General features: G+C 37.7%; 2 protein-coding genes across 2 annotated transcripts in view; one reads left to right on the forward strand and one right to left on the reverse strand.

Moving 5' to 3' along the window:
* Positions 1-7,433, reverse strand: part of CCDC186 (coiled-coil domain containing 186) — a 49,725-nt gene extending 42,292 nt beyond the window's left edge. The window contains exon 1 of the mRNA XM_081268055.1: positions 7,148-7,433. The gene's annotated coding sequence lies outside the window, so the exon portion shown is untranslated. The remainder of the gene's footprint in view (positions 1-7,147) is intronic.
* Positions 7,434-16,274: 8,841 nt separating this feature from the next.
* The window catches only part of TDRD1 (tudor domain containing 1), a gene marked incomplete at its 5' end in the record, with an annotated part of 40,327 nt that continues 33,081 nt past the window's right edge, over positions 16,275-23,520 (forward strand). The window contains 2 exons of the mRNA XM_081268104.1: positions 16,275-16,596; positions 18,669-18,727. Of these exons, the coding sequence (XP_081124230.1) occupies positions 16,275-16,596; positions 18,669-18,727 (381 nt within the window). The remainder of the gene's footprint in view (positions 16,597-18,668; positions 18,728-23,520) is intronic.

Below are 23,520 nucleotides of genomic sequence, written 5' to 3' on the forward strand. Positions count from 1 at the left end.
TCCTCTACCACCTCAAACTCAAAATGACCAAATTCAAAATCATAATTATAGTTTCTATAATTGAGTACCCTCTGCTAATCTTTTCTGTCAATGATATTATTTTTACTAGTCATCTGACTTCTTCCTCTCCTTTGCCCTCATATTCTTTTTAACAATTTTAGGTCTCCTATATTTCAATTGTCATTGTCCCCTACCTGCAACCCAGCTAGGCCTCTGATTACTCTGGAACACTTAACTGTTGGTTTCTCAAACTTACTCCATTCTCCCCTCCAGCTCCTCTTCCTAAAACTCCCAAATTAAGAACCAAGGTTAACAGAAGGGCAAGGTGCTTGGGACAACCCGGGGATGGCACAGGATCAAAGCAAGAGACAGGTCATCCAATTCCAGAGAAAGGGCTGAAGTGTAGTACACTGGCTTGGAAAACAGGAATAGGAGCCACTCTCTGAAGTGGGTCTTAGTGGCAAAAGGGGCCAGGGATCTACAACACTGCCCCTACAACATCCACATGCATCACCTCTTCAGATACCTCGGTCCAATGCAGCCAGATGGACCAGAGTGCATCCAAGGCTACCTCTTCTCTCTTCAGAGGTTCAGGTAATGAAAACTGCCTCTACTGGCTGGTTTCTTCACCCAACTCCAAAGGTGCTAAGGTAAAGAAAAAAGAGGAAGTCTATCTTGGAGTCAGATTATACCTCTTCTTCTTCTTCAATCTCAGCACCTGGGAACTAAACAGCTTCAACTTTTCTTCAGGGAGAATAAGTTTGTGATTTCATTTTAATGTTGTAGTTGTTTGTTAAATGACTGGGGTCTGTCTTAATTTCTGGAATAACCAAAATTGACAATAATGTCAGACCAAGACCTTACTAAGGGACTGCCCTTCAGAGGAAAGTTGCAGGGCTGAGTGTTTTACACAGTATAAACAGGGACCCGTTTAAAAAAAAAAAAAAAAAAGGGCTGAGGAGACAGCTCAGTGATAGGGTGTTTGCTAGTATGTGTGATCATGGCCTTGAATCCGAGTCCCAACACTGTAAAATAAACAAACTTTTTAATATTTATTCCCATAATTGAGATTCCACACTAAACCAGTAACATTACTTTTCCAATCTTCTCTCTCAACATATTCCTAAAATAAATGCTTAACTATACTAAGTCTCACCAGTCTACTAGGATTCCCACAACACACACATTAACATTTCCATGGTTTTGTTCTCATCCATATTGTTCTTTCCTTCAGTCTATCTAGAGACTAAAAATATGTTTAAAGGACTGATTCTAATATTAAATCTTCTTCCAAATTTTCCCTCATCACAAGTACAAAATAATCTCTATGTAAAGTAAAACACACTGCATTTATGCTCATTAAGCAGTTCAAGCCTTTCTTTCTTATGACATTTTTGAGCAGGCATCCTTCCACCTTTTAAATGAGCTTTGTTTCTGCAAGAAGGAACCTCATTCTGAACTCAAGTCAAAGTTCTTAAGTCTCAAGCAGTATAATAATAAATAGGTAAATCTATTTTCTACGTTAATTGCTCATTTTTGCAAATGCTGTATAGCAGTTCTCGACAATGGTAGAACCCACTGGGTTTACACAATGATCTGGCATCCACACATCATTTAATGGGTGGGTAACAAGCTGTAAGACAGCGCAGAACAACAAAAATTTTCCTTACATCCTGCTGCATATTCATCTAGGAGGCAAAATAATCAACTGTTTTTATAATTTCCTAAGCTTAGGATCAGTTTTACATATTGTATAAATTAAGGAGGATTAAATTTAATCTCAAAAAACAGTATTTTCTATACATTCTCCCAGTAATATGCCTATAGCCTCTGAAAAAGTCATCATGTAAGCCGACATCTGGTAATCACTTAGAACTTGCAAACAGTGTTCTAATGATCAAATAATTATTGACTGAATAACAAAGAAAAAAGAGAGGATTAAAGGAAAGGAGAGGGTTAATCAAGATCTATGTGATCTACTACCAAAGCCATTACCAAAGATTAAGTAACTACAAAAGAATGGTAATAGACAAAAACAAACAAAAAATGTAATAAGCTTTGATTTTCTCCACAATCAACTATGGGAAAAAACTAGTCAGCTGAGTCCTCCCACAGGCCTTTCCAGTTGGCAATGCTGATGCAGACCAATTTGGATGCTCTTCAAGTTTTTATTTTGGGAGGGGAGTTATCACCAAAGCTACTAAGGATAGAATAGCCTAGTACTAGATTAAATGGAGAGGATGCAAAACTAGACATTGACAAGATTATTTTAATTTAAGAAGAATCTGTACAAATCAAATTCACATTCTTAAATAAATGCAGTAATTACAATTATAGATTACAATAAAGGTTGCTTTTTCAATGTTAAAAGTAATACAAGATATTTCAACTCTTTATTAACTTTCACTTATTAGGGGAAATACCATATTTAAAATATTATAGTAACAAAACTCCTCTTAATTCAAACATTTATTTTTCCCAGAGTTGTTTGTGTTTCTGACACAGTACTACAGGACCAATTCACACTTCAAAACTGTTTCAGTAGGTGAGAACTGGTTTCGCTCTTGCTGGAGCTCATCAGCTGTAGGCAACTGGTCAAGAAGCAGTTTTTATGTGCCTTAAAGCAAAGCATGATCTACCTTGAATTTTATTTCTTTATGAAGGAATGAGTGTTTAAAAATTATTTACAAAGTTATATAAATAAAAACACTTTTAACAGTTTTGGGTTCTCTTTCCTGTTTTTTTCCACTAATTAGTATTATAAACAACAAAAACTTAGGCTTACTCAAGAAACTGCAAATACAAATTCATCCAATCTATAGATGTTTGGTTAACAGGTTATCAAATAAATGTGCCTCATACAAAGGTACCAAGTTGAAAATAATTTCCAGAGTAGATATTAATCCATTTGTCAAAAACATATTGAAAATCTACATGTTCTAGGTGTTGGGAACACTATAGGGAATAAAACAGACATTCTTCATCCCTCAAGGTGCATGCCTGAGGTGAGATGTAGTGGACCAATACATAAAAGACTATGCTGTCTTTTATTCTTGTGTTTTGTTGCTAAAAAACACAAAAGCATTACAGACGATACAGCCTTTATTTTAACATTACAGCATTTTAATGTCTGCCAGTGTTCCCATCAGAATATACACATATATATAAATTCATAGGTATTTTAAATCCAGAAGAACCTTAGTTCAACCTAAATACTTTATAACAAACTACAAACTTTGAAAGTATAAATTGTACCATTCAAGCCCCAAATAATATCATTAAATAATATACATTAAGATAAGCAAACTGAGCCTTGAGATAACTCCTTTCAACATAAGCTTTACTGTTCTTTATAGTAAAAGTTTAAGTATAGCAAGAGGGTTTTGGTTTCTTTCTTTCTTTCTTTTAACATATTCCCCCAAATACATTTGAAAGAAGTATAAACAAAACTTACCTTTCTATCAGTTTTAGCAAGATTCTGAACTGGCAATTAAATTCAGAAGCAAAAATCAATGAAAAAAGCATTCACATAGTTCAATATCATCTGCTCACACCATCAAACAATTGATTTTCACATATATTAACTTGAAAAGATATACTTTCCTGGATAAAGTTTTTAAAAGTAACAGTAAAAAACTGAACATAAGAAACATGAATACCTTGTTTTCCATAATGAAACTGTCTAATGCTTAAGTTTTATTTAAGATGAATTTACACAGATCCAATTCTACTCTCAAAACACAAAAACTGAGTTACTGTTTCAAAGAACTCTAGATGCGTTATGCAAAAAGGAAGACAAATTTTTTTTTTCTGTACTGGGCATTGAGTCCTCTGCCTCATAGTACATGCTAGGCATACACTCTACCACTGAGCTATGCCCCCAGCCCTTTTATTTTTTATTTTGAGACAGGGTCTCACTAAGTTGCCCAGGCTAGTCTTGAACTTGCAATCCTCTTGCCTCAGCCTCCCAAGTCATAGGGATTACAGGTATGCACTACCACACACAACCAGAAAGATACAGTTTTTAAAGTGCAATAGTTAAGATCTTAATTAAGTTTTTGGGTAAAATTGAATACATTGGGTTTTCTTAAAAATAAACACAGTCGTAGAATTAAAAAGTTTCTTTTAGCTCACCAGTTTAAAAATTTGTATTATGAAGCCAAAGTCATTTATTGCCATGGAGGTCTTTCAGCTTTGTACCCAAGACTTGGGGCAAGGTGAATTTTTATGCTACATGAGTTATTATCACCTGCATGTTCGTGTACAAACACACACACAAAGATGTTTTTAAAAGGGATTAAGATAAGAAACCCCAAATAGTACCAAATCCTATGACAAGATAACAAGAGAAAGAAAAATTATGACCCATCATGATTCCAGAAAAAAAAGGGTCAGTGACCACATCATATATCACAGAAGTTATATATGTTAAATTATCAGTTTGGTATATTAGAATCATGCAATTTTAGATACTTTTAATAATTTTTTTAAAATATGAAAACAGAAAGTTTACTAATTCAGAAATATTAATTTGCAGCTATTTGTATCGATATCACTATTTGCACTTTAATTAGTCTAAGAAAATATGAAAAGTTTTTTCAATTAATCTCTCTTCCAAATCCAAAAACTAAAAGGACAAAAGGGAAAGCTAATAGTTAAAAAAATAATAACTGCAAGTTGTAAGTCTGCTTTATGTTAAAGAGTTTGGGCTAATATTTAAATTTTGAATCCACCTTTGGTCTAGATTTGGTTAATATGGTATGGTATAGTTTATAAAACTAATTATTCGTTTGCGCTTAGTACATAATCCCACAGTAGACGATGAGCTCATGTGTGTTTTAATAACAGAAAAATGTTAATAAATAGATCCATTCAATACTCTGCTGGACCTAATTACCCCCAATGTTTCTCTTTATTGACTAGCCAAAATAAAAATTTTAAATCTCAGTAGCTAATAAAATTCAAAGGATTATTTGAAACAATTTAAGATTAAAGGATCAATTGTTTATGATCCCACTGCTGCCTCTAAAATGATTAGTAAGTATAACACTCACAACATTGTAAACCCAGTAACATGTTTATAAGAAATTCAAGAACTGGTTCTAGTATTTAAAAGTAGAGATAAGAAACAAATGAGAAACCTAAGTTTTACTAAAAGAAAAAAAAAAACTTCAGGTTAAGGATTCTTACTTTAATTGACACTGTTTGAGGGCTTGGGAAACTAGGGAAGATTTATTAATAGTACTTTGAAGGAAAAGATGGTTTTCTAAATCTCTAAATAAGGCTGCTTTCATGCTACAACCTATCATCCCCTCCCTAAAAAGTTGAGTATACTGCACTGTTTTGAAATGTTAGTGTGTAACTATAAACATGTTTTTAAAATGAATATACTAGACAATTATCATTAGCTATGTTGTTACTATACCAAACTCTCTGGTTTATGGATCAGGGAACTAATAAAAGGTTAGAGTGGTGACTGTATTGCACATTAGACACTCCTCTCAGCAACAAATAAGACTCTAAAATGTCAATTACTTTCTATGGAATCCCTATCATTTAAAGAAACTTTAAGTTTATACACAACTACTCTGAATTAGATAAGGCCCCCAAAATTAAACATAATCCATGCATCTTCTGGGGGACTCCTCAATAATCATTTTCCCTACTACCCTGCAAGATTTATGAACTACCCAATATCTTATCTGAATATGTTTAATTTAAAATAACACAAAAAGACCAAAAAGGAAAAAAAGAACTAGGCTTATTTATCATCTGTTTTTCATTTCAGAAAGAACTGAAAAGTAATGCACACAGAACAGTGTACTTTATACACAAAGATACTTCAGTTTCACTCTCAATGACTCTAGAACCTTAATCTTTTCTGAAAGATCACTCTGCCAAATAAGAAGGTGTAATTAATAGTTGAGAAGGCCACACCCACAACCTACATACTAAACATTGATTTTTCTTTTAATAACTACTAGTACCCATCTTGAAACATTGTTCCACTAATTTTCTGCACATTTTCCTTAGAAAAAATACCCTATTTATTGTTTTGGAATAAATAAAAAAGCTGGGCATCAAAGGAACATGATACATATGCAGAGAAAATTGCCGGTCACCAAGCACAGTACAGCATATTTTTCCTATACTCTTCTGATTCCCACAGGTTGCAAGACTATTAAGAGAAGGAAGCAGGATTCTAATACAGATGTTCTGACTATATATCCGGGCCTCTTAAGTCTGGACAAAATCAAAATATAAATATTTGCTGAAGTTGCTAAATTGTTGACGGCTGAGCAATAACTACACCTGCAAGGCACTGCTACCCAGTATTGCTATTTGGGAGACATATGCAAGAGATTTTTTGTTTTGTTTTGCTACTTTACATGTATGATGGAAACATAAATTTGGAATTCCTTCCTAAGCAAGTAAGGTTTAAGAAATGCCTGATGTCCTTGTTTAAAAAGCAACATAATCCAGGTGCGGTGTAAAACGCCTGTCATCCCAGCTACAGGGGAGGGTGAGGCAAGAGGATCGCAAATTGGAAGCCAACCTGGGCATCTTTGCGAGCCGTGAATTAAAATTAGAAAACAAAAAAATAAAATAAACTAGCCGGGAACGTAGCTCAGTGGTGCCGCGCCCACATAGGGGGAAACATAAAAACAAAGAACCGCATCTCTCAAAGATATCAAAGAATCATTTCTAAGTAACTTAAAATCATGGTCATGGAAGTGTTTGGAAGGGGGTGAAAAGTCGCCACAACAGTAAACGCGAAACTTGGAGCCCAAGAGCGAGATGCGTGAATGACTGTGAAAGATCTCCGAGCAGGTGGAGCTCAGCCGCAGTTTCCACTTGCAGCCCAGGCAATCCGCCCAAATTCGGCAGCTCTCGAGGCACAGCTCTCGAGGCACAGCCCGAGGCCCCGCCGCCCGCTCCCCGGGCCCCCGCTCCCCAAGGGAGGCGGCGAGGAGAAGGGGCTCCGAATCCCGGCCCCCAGCGCTCGCCTCTGTCCTCCCGCAGGAGAGAAGCCAGATCCGGAGGCGGGCAGCCGGCCAACCCCCGCCCCGGGCCCGCCGGACCGTCCGGGAGGTTGGCAGCCCCGCCGCGCCGCCCCAGTCGGTCCCGGACGCCCCTCGGCACTCACCCCACTTCTCCAAGCCTCAGGCCGCACCCTAACGAGGCCACTGGAGCTCCGGCTCAGGGGCCAACCTCTCCATGGCGGGATCCGCCGGACTAGAAGCGGGCGGGGGAGACAGCGGCGGGGATCGCGGCCCACCCCTCACTCTCTCCACAGCCGCTTCCCCAAACCCCCGCGGAGCTGACACATCAACAAAGATGGCGGCGACACTGAAGCCGGACCGGCTACAGCTGAGGGGGCGGGGCTTCCCGAAGGAGCCAATCAGCACGGCGCAGGCGACGTGACGCCACTCACCTTGAGGTGCGAGGTAACCTGTCTGCAGTGGGCGGGGCCGGCACCGCGCCGCCTCCTGCTTGGCGACCCCGGGAGGTCACACCCGGCTTTGAGCCTCGCCGGGCATCCACGCCCCAGCCAACCCCGCGAGCCGGCTCTGTAGTCCTTAGACCTGTCCGACCGCTCACACCCTTCCCCGGCACGACGGGGTGGCTTCTTTCGGAAGGAAGCGCTCAATGGGGTATTATGTCTCCTCCTTTGGCCTGTGCTCGTGTGAGTCAGAGGCATAAAACAATAAAAGAATTCGAAATAGTGGTTTCCAGGCTCTGACGCTCAAACTTTGCACCTCACATGGGTGGGCGGAGACCACAGTAGCAGCCTACCTGCCCATTTGACAATTTGTCCCTGGGAGAGACCTTCGGGAGGTTTCCATAATACCAGAATTCGGATTTTCAGAGTGGCAACTACTGCCATTGTTTAATAATAAAATGTTGGCGCGTTCGGCTCCTGAAAAGGACTAAACGCCTTTAGGGCTGGAAGTAGCTTTTCCAGCATGCTGCAGGGCCACAAAAAGGGTATGGAACATTGTTGCTAAGCAAGGTCCACACAAGTAAAGTGAATGGTTTTAGTCTGCGGAAGTTTGCAAACCTCCTCTCTCCAGTGAAGCTGTGTTCTTTGGTTTAGGACCTCTTAAGAACAACTCATGAGTGACCGTAATTAATTCAGACGAATTTACTACAGGGATTTGGTGAAGACAGACTTACTACAGTTCTGTTAAACTTTTTTTTCATACTAGCTGAAAAATTATCCCGATGCCTAACTTCTGTCCTTTTTTTTTTTAATTGATTGTTCAAAACATTACAGAGCTCATGATATATCATCTTTCATACATTAGACTCAATTGGGAACTTCTGTCCTTTTCAACAAGAAATGGCACCTCCCTCCTCAAAGGAATCGTATTAAAACACGTATTTCTGAACTTATAAGTAGTATAAAGCATATATGATGTGTCTTTGAGAACCACGTTTTTCACTATAAAAGAAATAGAAATACGAAATAAAATGAAACAAAATTATGCTTATATTTGAATATTTAGAAAAATGAGAATGAACTCAATGCATTTTATTTTTTCTTTAAGAAGTTTGGGGGCTGGGGATGTGGCTCAAGCGGTAGCGCGCTCGCCTGGCATGCGTGGGGCCCGGGTTCGATCCTCAGCACCACATACCAACAAAGATGTGTCCGCCGAGAACTAAAAAATAAATATTAAAAATTCTTTCTCTCTCTCTCTCTCTCTCTCTCTCTCTCTCTCTCTCTCTCTCTCCCCCCCCCCCTCACTCTCTCTTTAAAAAAAAAAAAAACAGAAGTTTGGGGCTGGGGATGTAACTCAGTGGTGAAACACTTGCCTAACATGCCAAGCACTGGCTTCAAACCCTAGCACTGAAGAAAAAGAAAATTAAAAATCTACTCACAGAAAAGGCCTAACACAAGAAATGGCACCTCCCTCCTCAAAGGAATCGTATTAAAACACACTTTGCAGATAGCATACCCCTACTCTGCAGACTATAATCTCTAAATATCATTTCCCACTAAAATGTACCTGGACTGAAAAAGTTACAAGGTCTGATTCCAAATTTGAGGCAAAAATGTACAAAATAGGCTTAGGGAATGTTGGTTATGCTACTCAGATGTGGGATTCACATAATGGCTTCCTTCATAAGTATTTAGTGTGTGTGTGGTGGGTCCACAGAGTAGAAAAATCTAATATATCTCAGCAAGATAATCAAGTCCAACGTCAAATGTCCTAATTCATGTTCAGGGCAGACTTGGTGGCACAGGTCTGTAATCCCAGTAATTTGGGAGGCTGAGGCAGGAGGATTGAAACTGTGAGGTCAGCCTCAGCAATTTAGCAAGACCCCGCCTCAAAATAAAAAAGAGCTGGGGATGTAGCTCAGTTATAGAGAGCCTCTGAGTTCAATCCATACTGCCAGGAAAAAAAAAGTAATACTAAGATAGAAATAATGTTTGTAGGATATACAATTGATATGATCAATGAAAATAGCACTTTATTCCAATAACCCACGACTCCATTTCTATCATGAGAAGGATATCAATAGTGGGGCCAGCATCCTGCAAAAAGCCTGACTCCTGGTCATCAAAGAAAAATTTGAGAAACAGCCACAGACAAAGAGAGCCTAAGGAGACATAACTAAATTAATGTAGTATCCTGGTTGAGATCCTGATTCCAAAAAGGGACAAGTAGCTTAGGTAGGGGGAGAACATAAGGAAATCTGAATAGACCATTGACTTTAGTTAACAATATATCAAGATTGATTCCTTAAGTGTAAGAAATATATCATACTAATTTAACACTTTAATAATAAGGGGAACTCTGTACTTTCTTACTTATAATACACGTCTCCACATTTTCTTAAAAAAAGTACAATATATTTTTTAAAAATACAAGTCTGGTTTTTGTATCAAAACGTTGTAGGAAGAGTGACTGGAATGCAGATGTCGCCAAAAGTGATCGTGAATTGATAATGTTGAAATTAGGTGAAAATTGCATTGGGAGTATACCATTCCTTTGAATGTCATAAAAGTTTTATACCAAAAAAATAAAGATAAAAATGTTTGAGCAACACCAACAGATAGAATCACAGATAGAATCACATGCCCTTAATTAGACACAAACACCCACAACAGGTGAATTTACTCTCCATGACCAAGCAGAAGTGGCCCCTCAAAAGACTTTCAAGTGGCCGAAGGGATCCGAATGATTTTCACAAACAAACCAGAACAATAACTTTGCCACGTTTGGGCAGAAGAACCTCGGCACCCGCAGCCCCAGACCACCCTTGAAGTTCATGGCCACAGAAGGCGCCCAAGGCCCAGAGCGCGGCTTCCAGGCCCAGGGAGGGCGCACGTGGGGCGTGGCGGGCGCACGTGGGCGCGGACTGCGCAGGCGCCGCGCTGGAACCGCGAGGGCCGGCTGGACTTTAGGGGCGAGGGGAGCGCGGGGAGAGCACCCGGGCCGCGGGGCTCCCGGCACTGGCAGCCTCCACCACGGCCAGGCTTCAGAGACAGGTTGGGGTCAGCGGCCCTTTCGCCTCCTTCCAGGTCAGGGTTCCCAGGCGCCAGGGTGAGGGAGAAGGGCTGTGTGAGGGTGACGGGGCTTCCAGTCGTTGGAGGCCGGACGTTGGACGCTGGACGTTGAGGTTGGGCGTTGAAGTTGGGCGTTGAGCGGGTGGGTGCAAGGCCTGGAAGTGGAAAGAGGATGGAAGGGTAGAGGAGACCTTGGAACTTTGGCTGAGAAGGGCAGGTCTAGGAGGTTTGGGTGTGGGCGGATTCCGTGCTGGTTGGAAGTACCCAGGAATTGGGGTGCCAGCCGGCAGGGGCCCTGCTGCTGTTTTGGAAATAGTACTTGCAGGCATGAATCCCCACGATGTAAACATTCCCCTTTGCTACAAAAGAAATTTGTGATTTCATTGCTTAAATTCAAAACTGGAGTGCAAACATTATTAATTACTTAACTCTTCCCCTAACACCTTCTATAGGAAAGGAAGTTGCACCACCACATTCGCCGAGATGTGAGTGAGCCGGCTCTGGTTTGCCTAACAGGTGTTTGTAGTGCCTGCTGTGTTCCAATCGCTTTTCCGAGGCCCCTGCTATAAATAACGTTTTTTGTCGGACCTCCGGAGTTAGAGCAGGTGCTTTTAGTTCCCTAGACGAGACACCACGGTACTGCATGCAAATTTGCACAGCTATGGGTGTCAACTGGGTAAGGTGCTGGACCAGGGACGGTGGGGTGAGGATGGGGAGGTGACAAGTTACTCAACTTCCCATTACTCGTTTTTTTGAGGAACAAATAGACGTTAATCTTCAGATTTTCATCTTAAACATGCAAACTCGTTCCTCATGGGAAGATACTTGTTTGTGGGAGTGGGATATAAGAGCAGAGGGCTGGGGTTGTAGCTCAGTTGTAGAACTCTTGCTTAGCCTGTGCAGGCTCTGTGTTCCCACCCCCAGCGTGAGGAGGAAGTTCTTGAGCAGCAGCCACCCCACCGCAGGGGCAAGTTTCGGTACAGTATCCTTTAATCTTCGTGATTTGGATTTATGAGGAAGTTACTACTGCTGTCCTCACTTTACAGTCTCTGAATGAATAGTAGACAAATGAAGTGATTTGTCCAAGACAGCAAAGTTAAATGAGGACGCTGGGACTCGGATCTGACTTAAAAACTCTTTATCTGCTACACCCACTGAGCTTTGTAATTTTAAGACAATGCTTCCTTTGAGTAGAATGGCTCTCCTTGAATGTTTGGGATTACCAGGAAGATAAAAGCAAACTTTAAAAAGGAAAACCATTACATCTAAGTATCTCTGCATGCACTTTTATTATTAAAAGAAACAATAAGGGTTGACTTGAGCCCTGGGCATTGTCAGGAATCTGCCAGGAGAAGTCGGAAGTCACAGTTTATGCAATACCGGTTTCAAGATTAAAACATACCCGGTGGTTGACTCTGGATTAAGCTAAATAGGTATAAATGCAAAGTCTTATGGGTGTTTTTAAATGTAAACTCAACCTTAAAAGCCTGATGAGTCCCAGTTGTGGTAAACAAAAATCTATGTGTTAAAATTCATAGAACTGTAAATCAAAAAGAAAAAATCAACTTAATGATATGACAAATACATGTTTTTTAAAAATCCAAAAGTTTTTAGGTGATGGAGGGTTATATTTGGATTCAAAGCAGTCCTGGCTATTTGTTCCAAATGCTAATGCATGAATGGAAGTAAAAGTGTTCAAAGACAGGGATGTCAGGACTTACCACCTGTTTACCTGCAGTCCTGTGCTCAGCTGTGAGAGTCAGCTGTATGAGGGTGTCTGATTAACTAGAGAAAGTTTAAAATGTTGAGGAATCTAAGAGGTGTTGTATGAGCAAGTGAAGGACCTGGGAGAAAGGAAAATTCATGGCTGTCTCAGATGTTTGAAAGTTGGGTCAGAGGCAGCAGAGTAAGTTGAGAAGAGAACCATTTTATTAAAAAAGGAATATAGTACCCTTGGCTGTGCCCAAATATAGTATGAAGCTTCTGATCCTGAAATGCACTGTGTGCTTGTCCTGGAAAATTCCTGAATGTGGTGAAGCAGTGAGGTACCCTTCAAACCTGCATATTCCACGATAGGTGGACCTACTTTTAAGTTTAAATCCTCTACTTGCTGCCACAAGTTTACAGTGAGTGTAAGACTGATACTATTCTTAAAGTCAAATATATTTACAGAACTTAGATTTGGAAGTGTGAGGCATGAAGTTCTGCTATTAAATTTCAGTAAACCTCATAGTATCTAATTCTCCATTTAAGTCATTTCATCAGTGAATTTCATTCTTGTCCAGGTTGTCATGAAAATTGTAGTACCCATAAAATAGTTTTTATCATAGAAATAGCTTCGGAATGCCTTATTGTACAAAGTACCTTGCTGGGGCGAAATCAAAGATTTTTTTTTTTTATTTTTAATAAGACATGGTCCCTCCACTCAATCAACTTAAAATAACTTAGAAGACTTACCTGTCTGTGATTAACTGGCAACCTTAATAAATAAGGGCAAGTTATGAAAGGCTGTCTCGGGAGCGCTGTGCAGTGTACTGAAGTGGTTCCACTGGGCAAGATGATGCCTTTATCGCAACTATATGGTTTAAATATTACTGTAGCCATTCTATGCAGAAAATAACAGTTACATCAATTTGAAATATTTAAGAATGTACAGATGAGGTTGAATGTTTCCCCCTTATGTCCATCAACTAATAATCCTTTTTGTATGACATTCGTGCCTTTGGTGCATTATTTTATTGGCATGTATATTGATGAACTGCAAATAACAGAAAACCTGTAGGCATATTTGTGTGCTACTGTATGGTGACTTGGATGCCACTGGGGACTCGGGCTCTTCACATTTTATGCTCTCCTCTCCTGAGTGTGTGCTTATTGTTTTTTCATTGCAAGACAAGTGGTTTATGTTCAGTCCACAGGTCCATGTTATAGGAAGAAAGGGGTAAAAGACTCTGCTAGAGTCTTTTACCCCTTTTCAATCCATCCCTTTTCAATAAAAAAGGGCAGAGCTTCCTCAGAAACTCCACTTGAGAACTTTGACTACCGATAGTGTCACTAACTGTAGCTGGCAGGGCAGAGACTGACAATGGCATTTGGATCAGACTCTGCATACAGTATCTGGATTTTTTTTTTAAATACCAGGAATTGAACCCAGAGATGCTTAAACACTGAGCCACATCCCCAGCCCTTTATTTATTTGTTTTTTTATTTTGAGATAGGGTCAGATGAAGTTGCTGAGACTGGCTTTGAACTTGAGATCCTCCTGCCTCAGCCTTTGGTGCAGCTGGGATTACAGGCATGGGCCACCATGCTGGGCAGTATTTGGATTTTTAAAACTTATCAATACTTTTGAAAAAGTATCAAACTTACTGTTTCTGTGGTGTTACTTATTTCCTGGCCTATTTAACTATTTTTTTAAGTTTTTAATTATTCACATAGTCATATTTGCTATCATTTTGTTTGTGATATTTTACCACTTTTAAATAGCAGCAAAGGCAAAAGCCTTTCATCCAGGTTTGTGTACACCATGAAGAGTGGAAATGGCTGGTATGATAGTGGGTTTTTGGAGTTCATGTGATCTCTGTAGCCCAGAATTTGCTCAGTGTTGGAAAGGTGGATATTGTTGGTTGTATTGGTCCCTATTTGATCAAGTTTATTATGTTACTAAAATATTCATTATCATTGTTTGTTTTCTGTTTGAATAATAGTTGTATAAGGAAAGTGTATACTTACCATTATGGATTGATTTTCTCCTTCAGTCTTTTTTTTTTTTTTTCCTTTTTAATTTACTGGGAGTTGAACCCAGGGCTTCTCTACCCCTAAGCTATATCCCCAGCCCTTTTCATTTTTATTTTTTAGGGAATCTTGCCAGGTTGCCCAGGCTGGCCTCAAACTTGCAATCCTTCTGCCTCAGACTCCCTAGTAGCTGGGATTACAGTCGCCATGCCCAGCTTCCAGTCAGTTTTTGCCTGATTCATCTCATAGCGAGATTATTATGATTCCTGGCTACTGTTTCTTCAGTGTGTTTCTTTTACTAAAATATCTTTCATTGTCTAAATGATTTCTATGTTGAATTCTGTTTTATCTGCTATTAATATTAACATTCCACTTTTATTTTGGTTATTTGCATAACACATTTTTAATCCTTTTATTCTCAGCCTTGCTGTAGGATTTCTATTTCTGTGCGCCTTTTGTTAATAATGTCTGGCTGGATGTTTTCCTCCCTGAACCTCTTTTCTCTTCTAATTGAAACTAACCCTTTGATACTTGCATTACTTGAACATGGTTCTGTCATATTATTTGGTATTTTCTATTTACCATGCTTGAATTATTTTCCTGTTTGATTAAACATGTTTTTCTTTGATTTTTAAACTTAAGCCTTCTATTTCATACTGGTTTTTACTCTATAATGCACATCTTTATATTTCTTGTATAGCTTAAGTTGCCTAAGCTTTCATATCCCCACCACCATCCAGTTTCCTCTGGAGGTTATTTTCCTTTTATAATTTGACATATTGCTCTCTTTTCTTATTGTATCCAATATTTTGTCTTATTTTATCCAATATTTTGTCTTTTCCTTTGGTGTAGGAAGTTTTTTGGTATAGGTGTACTTTTCCTGGCAGCTGCAGTACCTCCCACCATAGCTGCCCACCTTGAATCCTTCTTTTGAGAATCTTTCAGGATCTGGGCCACCTTTGAATGCACCTGTGTATTTCTTTCATAAATTTCACTATTATGTGTTGTCTTTGGGTTGGGATAGACCTAATTTATAAAACATGAGGTGGAAGTTTTAGAACACCAAGAGGGAGTATTTACCTTCTCATTTATTTTTTGTTCAAAACCATGTCAGACAGCACTTGAGGTATTAATCATTGGTTTCAGTCATCTGTAACTTTTTTTTTTAATCTGAAAAGTTTTAGGAGAATAGACAAAAATTTGCCTACAGTTAAAGTAAAAACTGATTACTACTTCATAACGAAGAGTTGCTTTTCTACTTTAGGTGCTTCCCCTGGACAGGACACTTGGCATCTTTAAGAGTAATAGGAAAATGACACCAACATCATTTCTCTGAGGCACTTTGTGACAAATTAAATGGAAATTTTGCAATGTTTCTAACATCTTTAGAGAAGGGTACAGTTTACAATGTATGAAAGTTCAGCTGGAGATTATCAAAGCAGGGTGCTTGGGAAAACTAGAAGGAACAGGGTTCAGCTGAGACAGGTTGTGGTGGATGGCCAGGATGGTAGGAAGGTGAGTGAGCAAGGGCATTCTGGGTAGCAGTCAGCTCATTTGAGGACTTGGTGCAGTGTAATGTAGGAGATGGTAGAGAGGTTCTGAGAAGGTAGAAAGGTAGGTAATGACCAGATTTAAATAAGAGTATCTATGGTATTATACCAGTAAGGTGTAGGCTTTACATTGGAAATATTTCTCTAAAAGCATGAAAGACCTTTTCCATTCCCCATATTTCAAAAGCTTTTAAAAGTAAGGAATGGTGTGGAACTCTGAGGTTACTCTTTTTAATGTCTTGAGTTGATCTTTTGTTGGTCTGTTATTGAATTCTGTTAAACTTGGAGTTTGTATTCATCCATAAGGAACTATTCTTATACCATGTAGGTTTCGATGTAAAGGTGAAATCTGCTTTTGAATTATTTATGGGAATTATCTGTTAAATATTTGAAAAAATCATCTGGGCCTGCAATTCTACTTTTGCAATTAAAAGTTACCTCTTAAATATATTTATTTCATTCCTTAGACTTCTATGAATGTTAAGTTATCACCTAATATGATGTCAAGAAATAATTTGGAAGCATCGACTTGTAAAATGACCGAATCATTTAGTTTTGAAAAAAATGAAAGCAAGCTTCCACCACACGATTTCTTAAGAAGTCCTGGAGCACATCATAACCATCCTAATTTCAGGTTGAAAAGCCCAGAGAATGGAAATAAAAAGAACAATTTTTTGCTTTGTGAGCAAACCAAACAGTATTTAGTGAGTCAGGAAGACATTTCAGTATCTTCAAACCCTAATGGCATCAATGGAGAAGTTGGATCCAAAGGAGACCAGAAGACGTTGCCTGCAGGTGAGTAAAAACCATGGGCTGCACGATGATGGGATGGTTTCTCTGAGTTTCCACAGGTATGCTTAGCTCCACCCTCGGGGTAGGAACGGGACCGCCAAATGACTGTAGAGTTTGCATGTAATTGTCAGTTTCAAAGAGACAAGTACCAAGTGGCTACCTTTGGCTTGATTAATCACAGAAAAAATTACTCAAGAGAAAATGGCTTCAGAGGACCACCCCCACCCTACAGAGAACTGTACTAGGAATGTAGAAAGGAAGCACATTGGATTTTTTTCATGGATGTTTTAAAGATTGGCCATACTTTTAAAATAGCATGCAATTTTTATGCAGATAATAGCAGACAAATAATAGTAACCGGTTTCATGTGATTTGTTTTATCATTCCTTTGCTCCTAATTCTGAAAACCTGCTTTTGAAGGAGAGTAGGCCATAGCGAAATGAAACCTCTTTGAGTGTGAGATATGAGTTTTTAACATTATGTTGATGTAATTCTCCGAACCAACGTGACCCTTGGCCCCTAGGGTTCCTCAGGAGGTCAAAACGATCTTCCTGAAGGTGCTTAAACATTTTGCTAAGCTGATTTTACGCTGACAGTGCAAAAGCAAGAATGGATGAATTGCTCTACATAACCTCTAGCCCCACCCTGGGCTAGTGGTCATTGAATTTTTCATTGTCATGTTCTTGCAGTTAAACAAAAATGCCAGCATCACTAAAAAATATCCTTCATGGAGCAGAAAAAATTATTTTATTAAATAATTAAAAATATATATTAATTTTATTAAATCTCGACCGTTGTGTACAGGTATTTTTAGCATTTTGTGTAATGAAATAATAATTACTCGTAGCTTCTAAAGTATGAAAAAGTATGCATGTAACTAAGCTGTGAGCTGAAAAGGAGATTTTTTTTTCCTTTGAACATCCTTTCTACTTGAAGGACAAACTTTGTTTGGACTTAAATATTTGTTAAGCATTTTCTCAAAAATTAACAAAGTGAACTTGTCACTTCAAGGACAACAGCTGGTGATATTCTATTGTCAAGAGATAAAATTCTAACTTCCAAACAAATTAGGATTTCAGGATTTTTGTGTCTGCTACTCTGATTTAAGAGCTTCTCTGTACTTTAAAGATTTCTGGTGAGATGCATGGTGATATTTACACATTTTGCCGGGAGGGGGACAGGGTCACTTTGTTGCTGGGCTCAAACTCCCAGTCCTCCCTGGCAGGTGGAATTTCAGGTGTGTGCCACTATGCCCAATTTACACATAATTTTTGATATTGTGTAATGGAATGTTTTGACATTTGACAGCATTTTCCATCGGTAAAGACTGCAAAGTGCAGGCTAAATTAGTGTTGGCATGACAAATTCACTGATGTGGTTTTAGATTCCATGTTGCAGCTGACATTTAGACCACCACTTGAGCTTTGGTGTGATGTTAAAGGAAAACATTCACAATTATTTGAGAAGGCCATTAAATGCTCTTCCTGCTTGTATATGTATATGTATATGCTCTTCCTGTGAGGCCAGATTCCCTTCAAATAACTGGCAAAACAGCATATCGTGATAGACTGAATGCCAAAGCATATACATGAATCCATCAGTGTTCTGTAAGCCAAACATTAAAGAGAAATGGAGAATGTTTTTCTGTTCTGAAAAGTTTTTTTAAACAAATTAAGTTACCATGTAATACATTTATTTTTAAATGAATATTTCAAAATTTAGTTTTAATTTTTAATATAGTATGTATTAATAGACATAAGCCATGTAAACAAAAGTTCTTTGGGGTTGTCAGTAATTTTTATGAGGGTAAAAGGGTTCTGAGTTCTAAAAGTTTGAGAATGGCTGCCTTACTGAATAGGGGGAAATCTACAGTGACAAGAGGAATAGGCAAGAAAATTTGAGACAAGTCCTTTTTTCCATTAGGAAAATTGGGATGTTGCTTATTTATGGTGTAACTATAAGGCCATTATGCAGTTGCTCTATTATTTGAATATCACCTAATTATTCTATTTTACATTATCAGAAATAAAAGATAATATTTGGCTTTTATTAGGAATTGTGTTTTTCCTCCTCAGGAAACTCAGTGTCACCATTAAGTGTTGGAAATAATTCACCACCCAAAGAAATAAAAACTGTAAGTTTTTCCCCCTATTTTGCATTTTTAGAAAAAAGATTCTAGCATTTTTGTATTGCATTAATAAAGAAGTATTCAACTTGTATATATTGTTTGAGGTCAAATTTACTTTTCTTTAATCTAGTACCTTAAAAATACTCTTTTCTTTATGGGTAATTGTGTAGATTGTACAATTAAAAGTATAGAGAGTTCCTGGTTACCCTCTGCCCCAGTCTCTTGGTGGGGACATGCTACAGGACTATAGCACATGTATCACCCCTGGGGTATTATCCTTTATGGTCAAGACAGAACATTTCATCACTACTTGTGTGCCCTTTTATTGGCTACATCTATCTATCATCCTGCTCCTACCCTTTCCTTAATCCCTAATCCCTGGAACCACTGATATAATTCATATTTCCATAGTTTGATTACTTCAAGGATGTTGTGTGAGTGGAATTAGACAGTATGTAACCTTTAGGGAATGGCTGATTTCACTCTGAGTAGTTCTCTGGAGACTGAGCTAGGTGGTTGCATGTACCAGTAGTTTTGAGTCTTCTTATTGCGGGATAGTCTTCCGTGGCATGGGTAACTTGTTTAACCATTCACACACTGAATACACCTGGTTTCATTCTAGTTTTTGGCTTTTAAAACCAAAACTTCTGTATCCAAGCTTTTCCTGCTCTAAGATAAATGCCTAGCAGTACAATTTTGAGGTCATGTAGTAGTGGCATATTTTGCTTAAGAAACAGCGAAACCGTTTTCTGCAATGACTGTACCACATTGTGTTCTCACCCAGAATGTGTGAGTTGTTCCAGTCTCCTCCATTACCAGCATTTAGTGTGGAGTTCATGTTTTATTTCACCCATTCTCACAGGTATAGAACATGCATCATTGAAATATGTTTTTATTTATATACGACATCAGAATGCATTACAATTCTTATTACACATATAGAGCACAATTTTTCATATCTCTGGTTGTATACAAAGTATATTATATCAATTCATGTCTTCATACATGTACTTTGGATAATAATGACCATCACATTCCACCATTATTTCTAACCCCATTGCCCCCTCCCTTCCCACCCTCTGCCCTATCTAGAGTTCGTCTGTTCCTCCCATCCTCTATCCCACTATGAATCAGCCTCCTTATGTCAGAAACATTAGGCATTTGGTTTTTTGGGATTGGCTAATGTCACTTAGCATTATTCTTCTCTAACTCCATCCATTTACCTGCACATGCCATGATTTTATTCTTTTATTGCTGAGTAATATTACATTATGTATGTATGCCACATTCTTTATCCATTCATCTATTGAAGGACATCTAGGTTGGTTCCACAGTTTAGCTATTGTGAATTGTGCTGCTATAAACATTGATGTGACTGTGTCCCTGTAGTATGCTATTTTTAAGTCCTTTGGGTATAGACCGAGGAGAGGGATAGCTGGGTCAAATGGTGGTTGCATTCCCAGTTTTCCAAGAAATCTCCATACTGCTTTCCATATTGGCTGCACCAATTTGCAGTCCCACTAGCAGTATATGAATTTACTTTTTTCCCCACATCCTCGCCAACACTTACTGTTGTTTGTCTTCATAATAGCTGCCATTCTGACTGGAGTGATGATGAAATCTTAGAGTGGTTTTAATTTGCATTTCCCTGATGGCTAATGATGTTAAGTATCTTTTCATCCATTTGTTTGCCATCTGTGAATCCTCTTTGGTGAAATATTTGTGTCTTTTGTTCATTTTCTAGTTGGAGGGTTTGGTTTTTTACTGTTGAGTTTTAAAAACTTCTTCATGTGTTTCTGATACCAGTCCTTTGTTAAGGTGTGATGTGCTGGTATTTTCTTCTAGTCTGTAGCTTATCTTTTCAGTCTCCTAATAAGGTCTTTATCAGGAGAAAAGTTGTTCATTTTAATGAAGTCTGGCTTGACAGTTTTGCCTTGAGTGGCTCATACTTTTAGGTGTCAACAAATCTTAAGGACCCTTTGCTATTCTAGATCCAAAAAATGTTTTTTTTAAAAGTTTCATAGTTTTACTTTATTTTATTTATTTATTTATTTATTTTTTTTGGCAGTGCTGAGGATTGAACTAGGCAATTGTGCTATTGAGCCATAGAGCTACATCCCCTACCCGTTTTTTTTTTTTTTTTTTTTTTTTTTTTTTTATCCATTTTGAGTTAAGTTTAAGAAACTTAGGCTGAGGGGTTTTTTTTTGTTTGTTTGTTTGTTTTTGTTTTTTGTGTTTTTTTTTTCCTGTGGAGGTTTAGTTGCTAAGTGTCATTTGTTGAAAATGCTAGCTTCCTCTTCTGAATTGCTTTTGCACTTTTATATATATATAAAAAAATCAGGTATATTTGTGTAGCTCTGGGTTTTGCCATTCTATTCTGGACTTTCTGTTGTTTCCCATCTGTGCCTACCCCTTCACCAGTACCCCACAGTCTTGATTATTAGAGTATATAATATGTCTTGAAATTAGGTAGAGAGGTTCATCCTCCTGTATATTTCTTTTTCAAAATTGTTTTAGGTACTGTAGTTCCTTTCCTTTCTCATATACTGTTTATGATAATCTCATCCATATCTACAAAATTGTCTTGCTGGAATTTTGGTATCAATTACATTAAACCTGTACCTCAATTTGAGAATTAACATAATTGCTATATTGAATCTTTCAAACCATGGACACAAGTCTTTTATGTAGATCTTTGATTTTCTTCATTTTATAATTTTCAGTTTACAACTCCTGTACATGTTTTGTTAGATTTATACTTAAGTATTTCATTTTTTGTGTTCATAAATATTTTGTGTGTGCTTCCCCATGTTCATTGCTAATATATAGAAATATGATTGAGTTTTGGATATTACATTCTGTGACCTTGCTGAAGTCACTTATTCAAGGACTGGTTTTTAGATCCCCTATAGTTTTTTATCTAGGTAACCATATCCTCTACATAGAGGGATAGTTTTATTTTTTCCCTTTCAATATGTATGTTTTTATTTCCGTTTCTTCCCTTATTGCACTGTGTGAAAAAAAGTGGGACAGGGCTGGGGTTATGGCTCAGAGGTAGAGCACTCGCCTACCATGCATGAAGCACTGAGTTCGATCCTCAGCACCACATAAAAATAAAATAAAGATATTGTTATAACTAAAAATAAATATTTTTTAAAAGGTGGGACAGTAGATAGCCTTATTTCCAGATTTAGGGGGAAAACTTCAATTTTGTGCATTAAGTAGAATGTTAGCTATATGTTTCTATAAATGCAGTTTATCATGTTGATGAAGTTTCTCTATTCCTGTTTTTTTGATAGCTTTTTTTTATCAGAATAGGTGTTGAATTTTATCAAATATGTTTCTTGCATGGATCAAAAGTGGTGATGATTTTTACTTTGCCTATAAATTTGATGGATTACATTGATATTTTGAGTAGTTAACCAGCCTTGTGTCTCTGGAATAAACCTCATTTGGTCATGGTGTACAACTATTTTTATATATTGTTGAATTCTGATAAAACTTTGATAAAGATTTTTAAATTCATTTTCAAGGGAGGGCTTGTTTTATAATTTTCTCTCTTTCACTTCTTTGTGTAGTTTGAATATCAATGTAATATTAGCTTTATAAGAAGCATTGGAAAGTGTTCCTTTTCTATTTTCTGGAAGAGAGATAATGGAATAAATAAATATGGAATTTATGTTAGTTTTTGTTTAAATATTTGGTAGGATTCTCCAGTGAAAACAGTTTGGACTTGGATATTTCTCCTGGTGGAATTTCAAAACTGATATAATTTAAAAAATATTTTTAGATTTATTTAAATTAGTTCATATTATGATAGTTTTAGTTTATTTTTTCAAATGAATTGGTATATTTTGTCTATATTACCAAATGATGTGTGCAGAGTTGTTTAGTATATTATTTTGATGTCACCACAGTGCTATCCATGTTTCATTTTGGAAATTGGTAATTTCTGTCTTCTCTCTTTTCTTTATTATCTGTTTTACAAGAGGTTTGTAAATTTTATTGATCTTTTCAAAGAACCAAGTCTTGTTTTCATTAATTTTTTTGTTTATTTTTAATGTTATTTATTTTTGCTTTTATTTTTACTGAGTTTTTCCTTCTTTGGGGCATTTTTTTGTCATTTTTTGTTTTGTTTTTGAGTTATGTGTTAGCTTTCTTCAGTATAATGATATATCTGAGATAATTATATAGAAAAGAGGTTAAATTTGGCTCACAGTTTGGGAGGTATTCCAGTTAATGATCAAATGGCCCCATTGCTTTGGGGCCTGTGGTAAGGCAGCATATCATGGTGAGAGCATGTGATGGAATAAAACTGCTTATATTATGACCAGGAAGAAAAAGAGGAAGAGTTTGGGTTCCCCTTCAAGGGTGTCTCTGATGACCTAAAGGTTCCACCACCTCCCAGTAGCACCACTCTGGAGACCAGCCTTTAACATACGAACCTCTAGGGGACATTCAGGGTTCAAACTATGGCAAGATGAGAGATTATATTGTCGATTTGAAACTTTTCCTCTTTTCCAATATGTTCATTTAAGGCTTTAAATTTTCCTCTAATATTTTTAGATCTATTTAAATTAGTTCATATTGTGATAGTTTTGAATGAAAACAAGACTTGGTTCTTTGAAGAGATCAACACTGGTTTAACTATGTCCCACTTTTTTTTTTTTTTTTTTTTTGCTACTGGGGATTGAACTCAGGGACACTTGACCACTGAGCCACATTCCCAGCCCTATTTTGTATTTTATTTAGACACAGGGTCTCAATGAATTGCTGAGCACCTTGCTGTTGCTGAGGCT

Source organism: Spermophilus citellus (assembly GCF_964194105.1).
Source record: "Spermophilus citellus genome assembly, chromosome: 15".
Classification (NCBI taxonomy): Eukaryota; Metazoa; Chordata; class Mammalia; order Rodentia; family Sciuridae; genus Spermophilus; species Spermophilus citellus.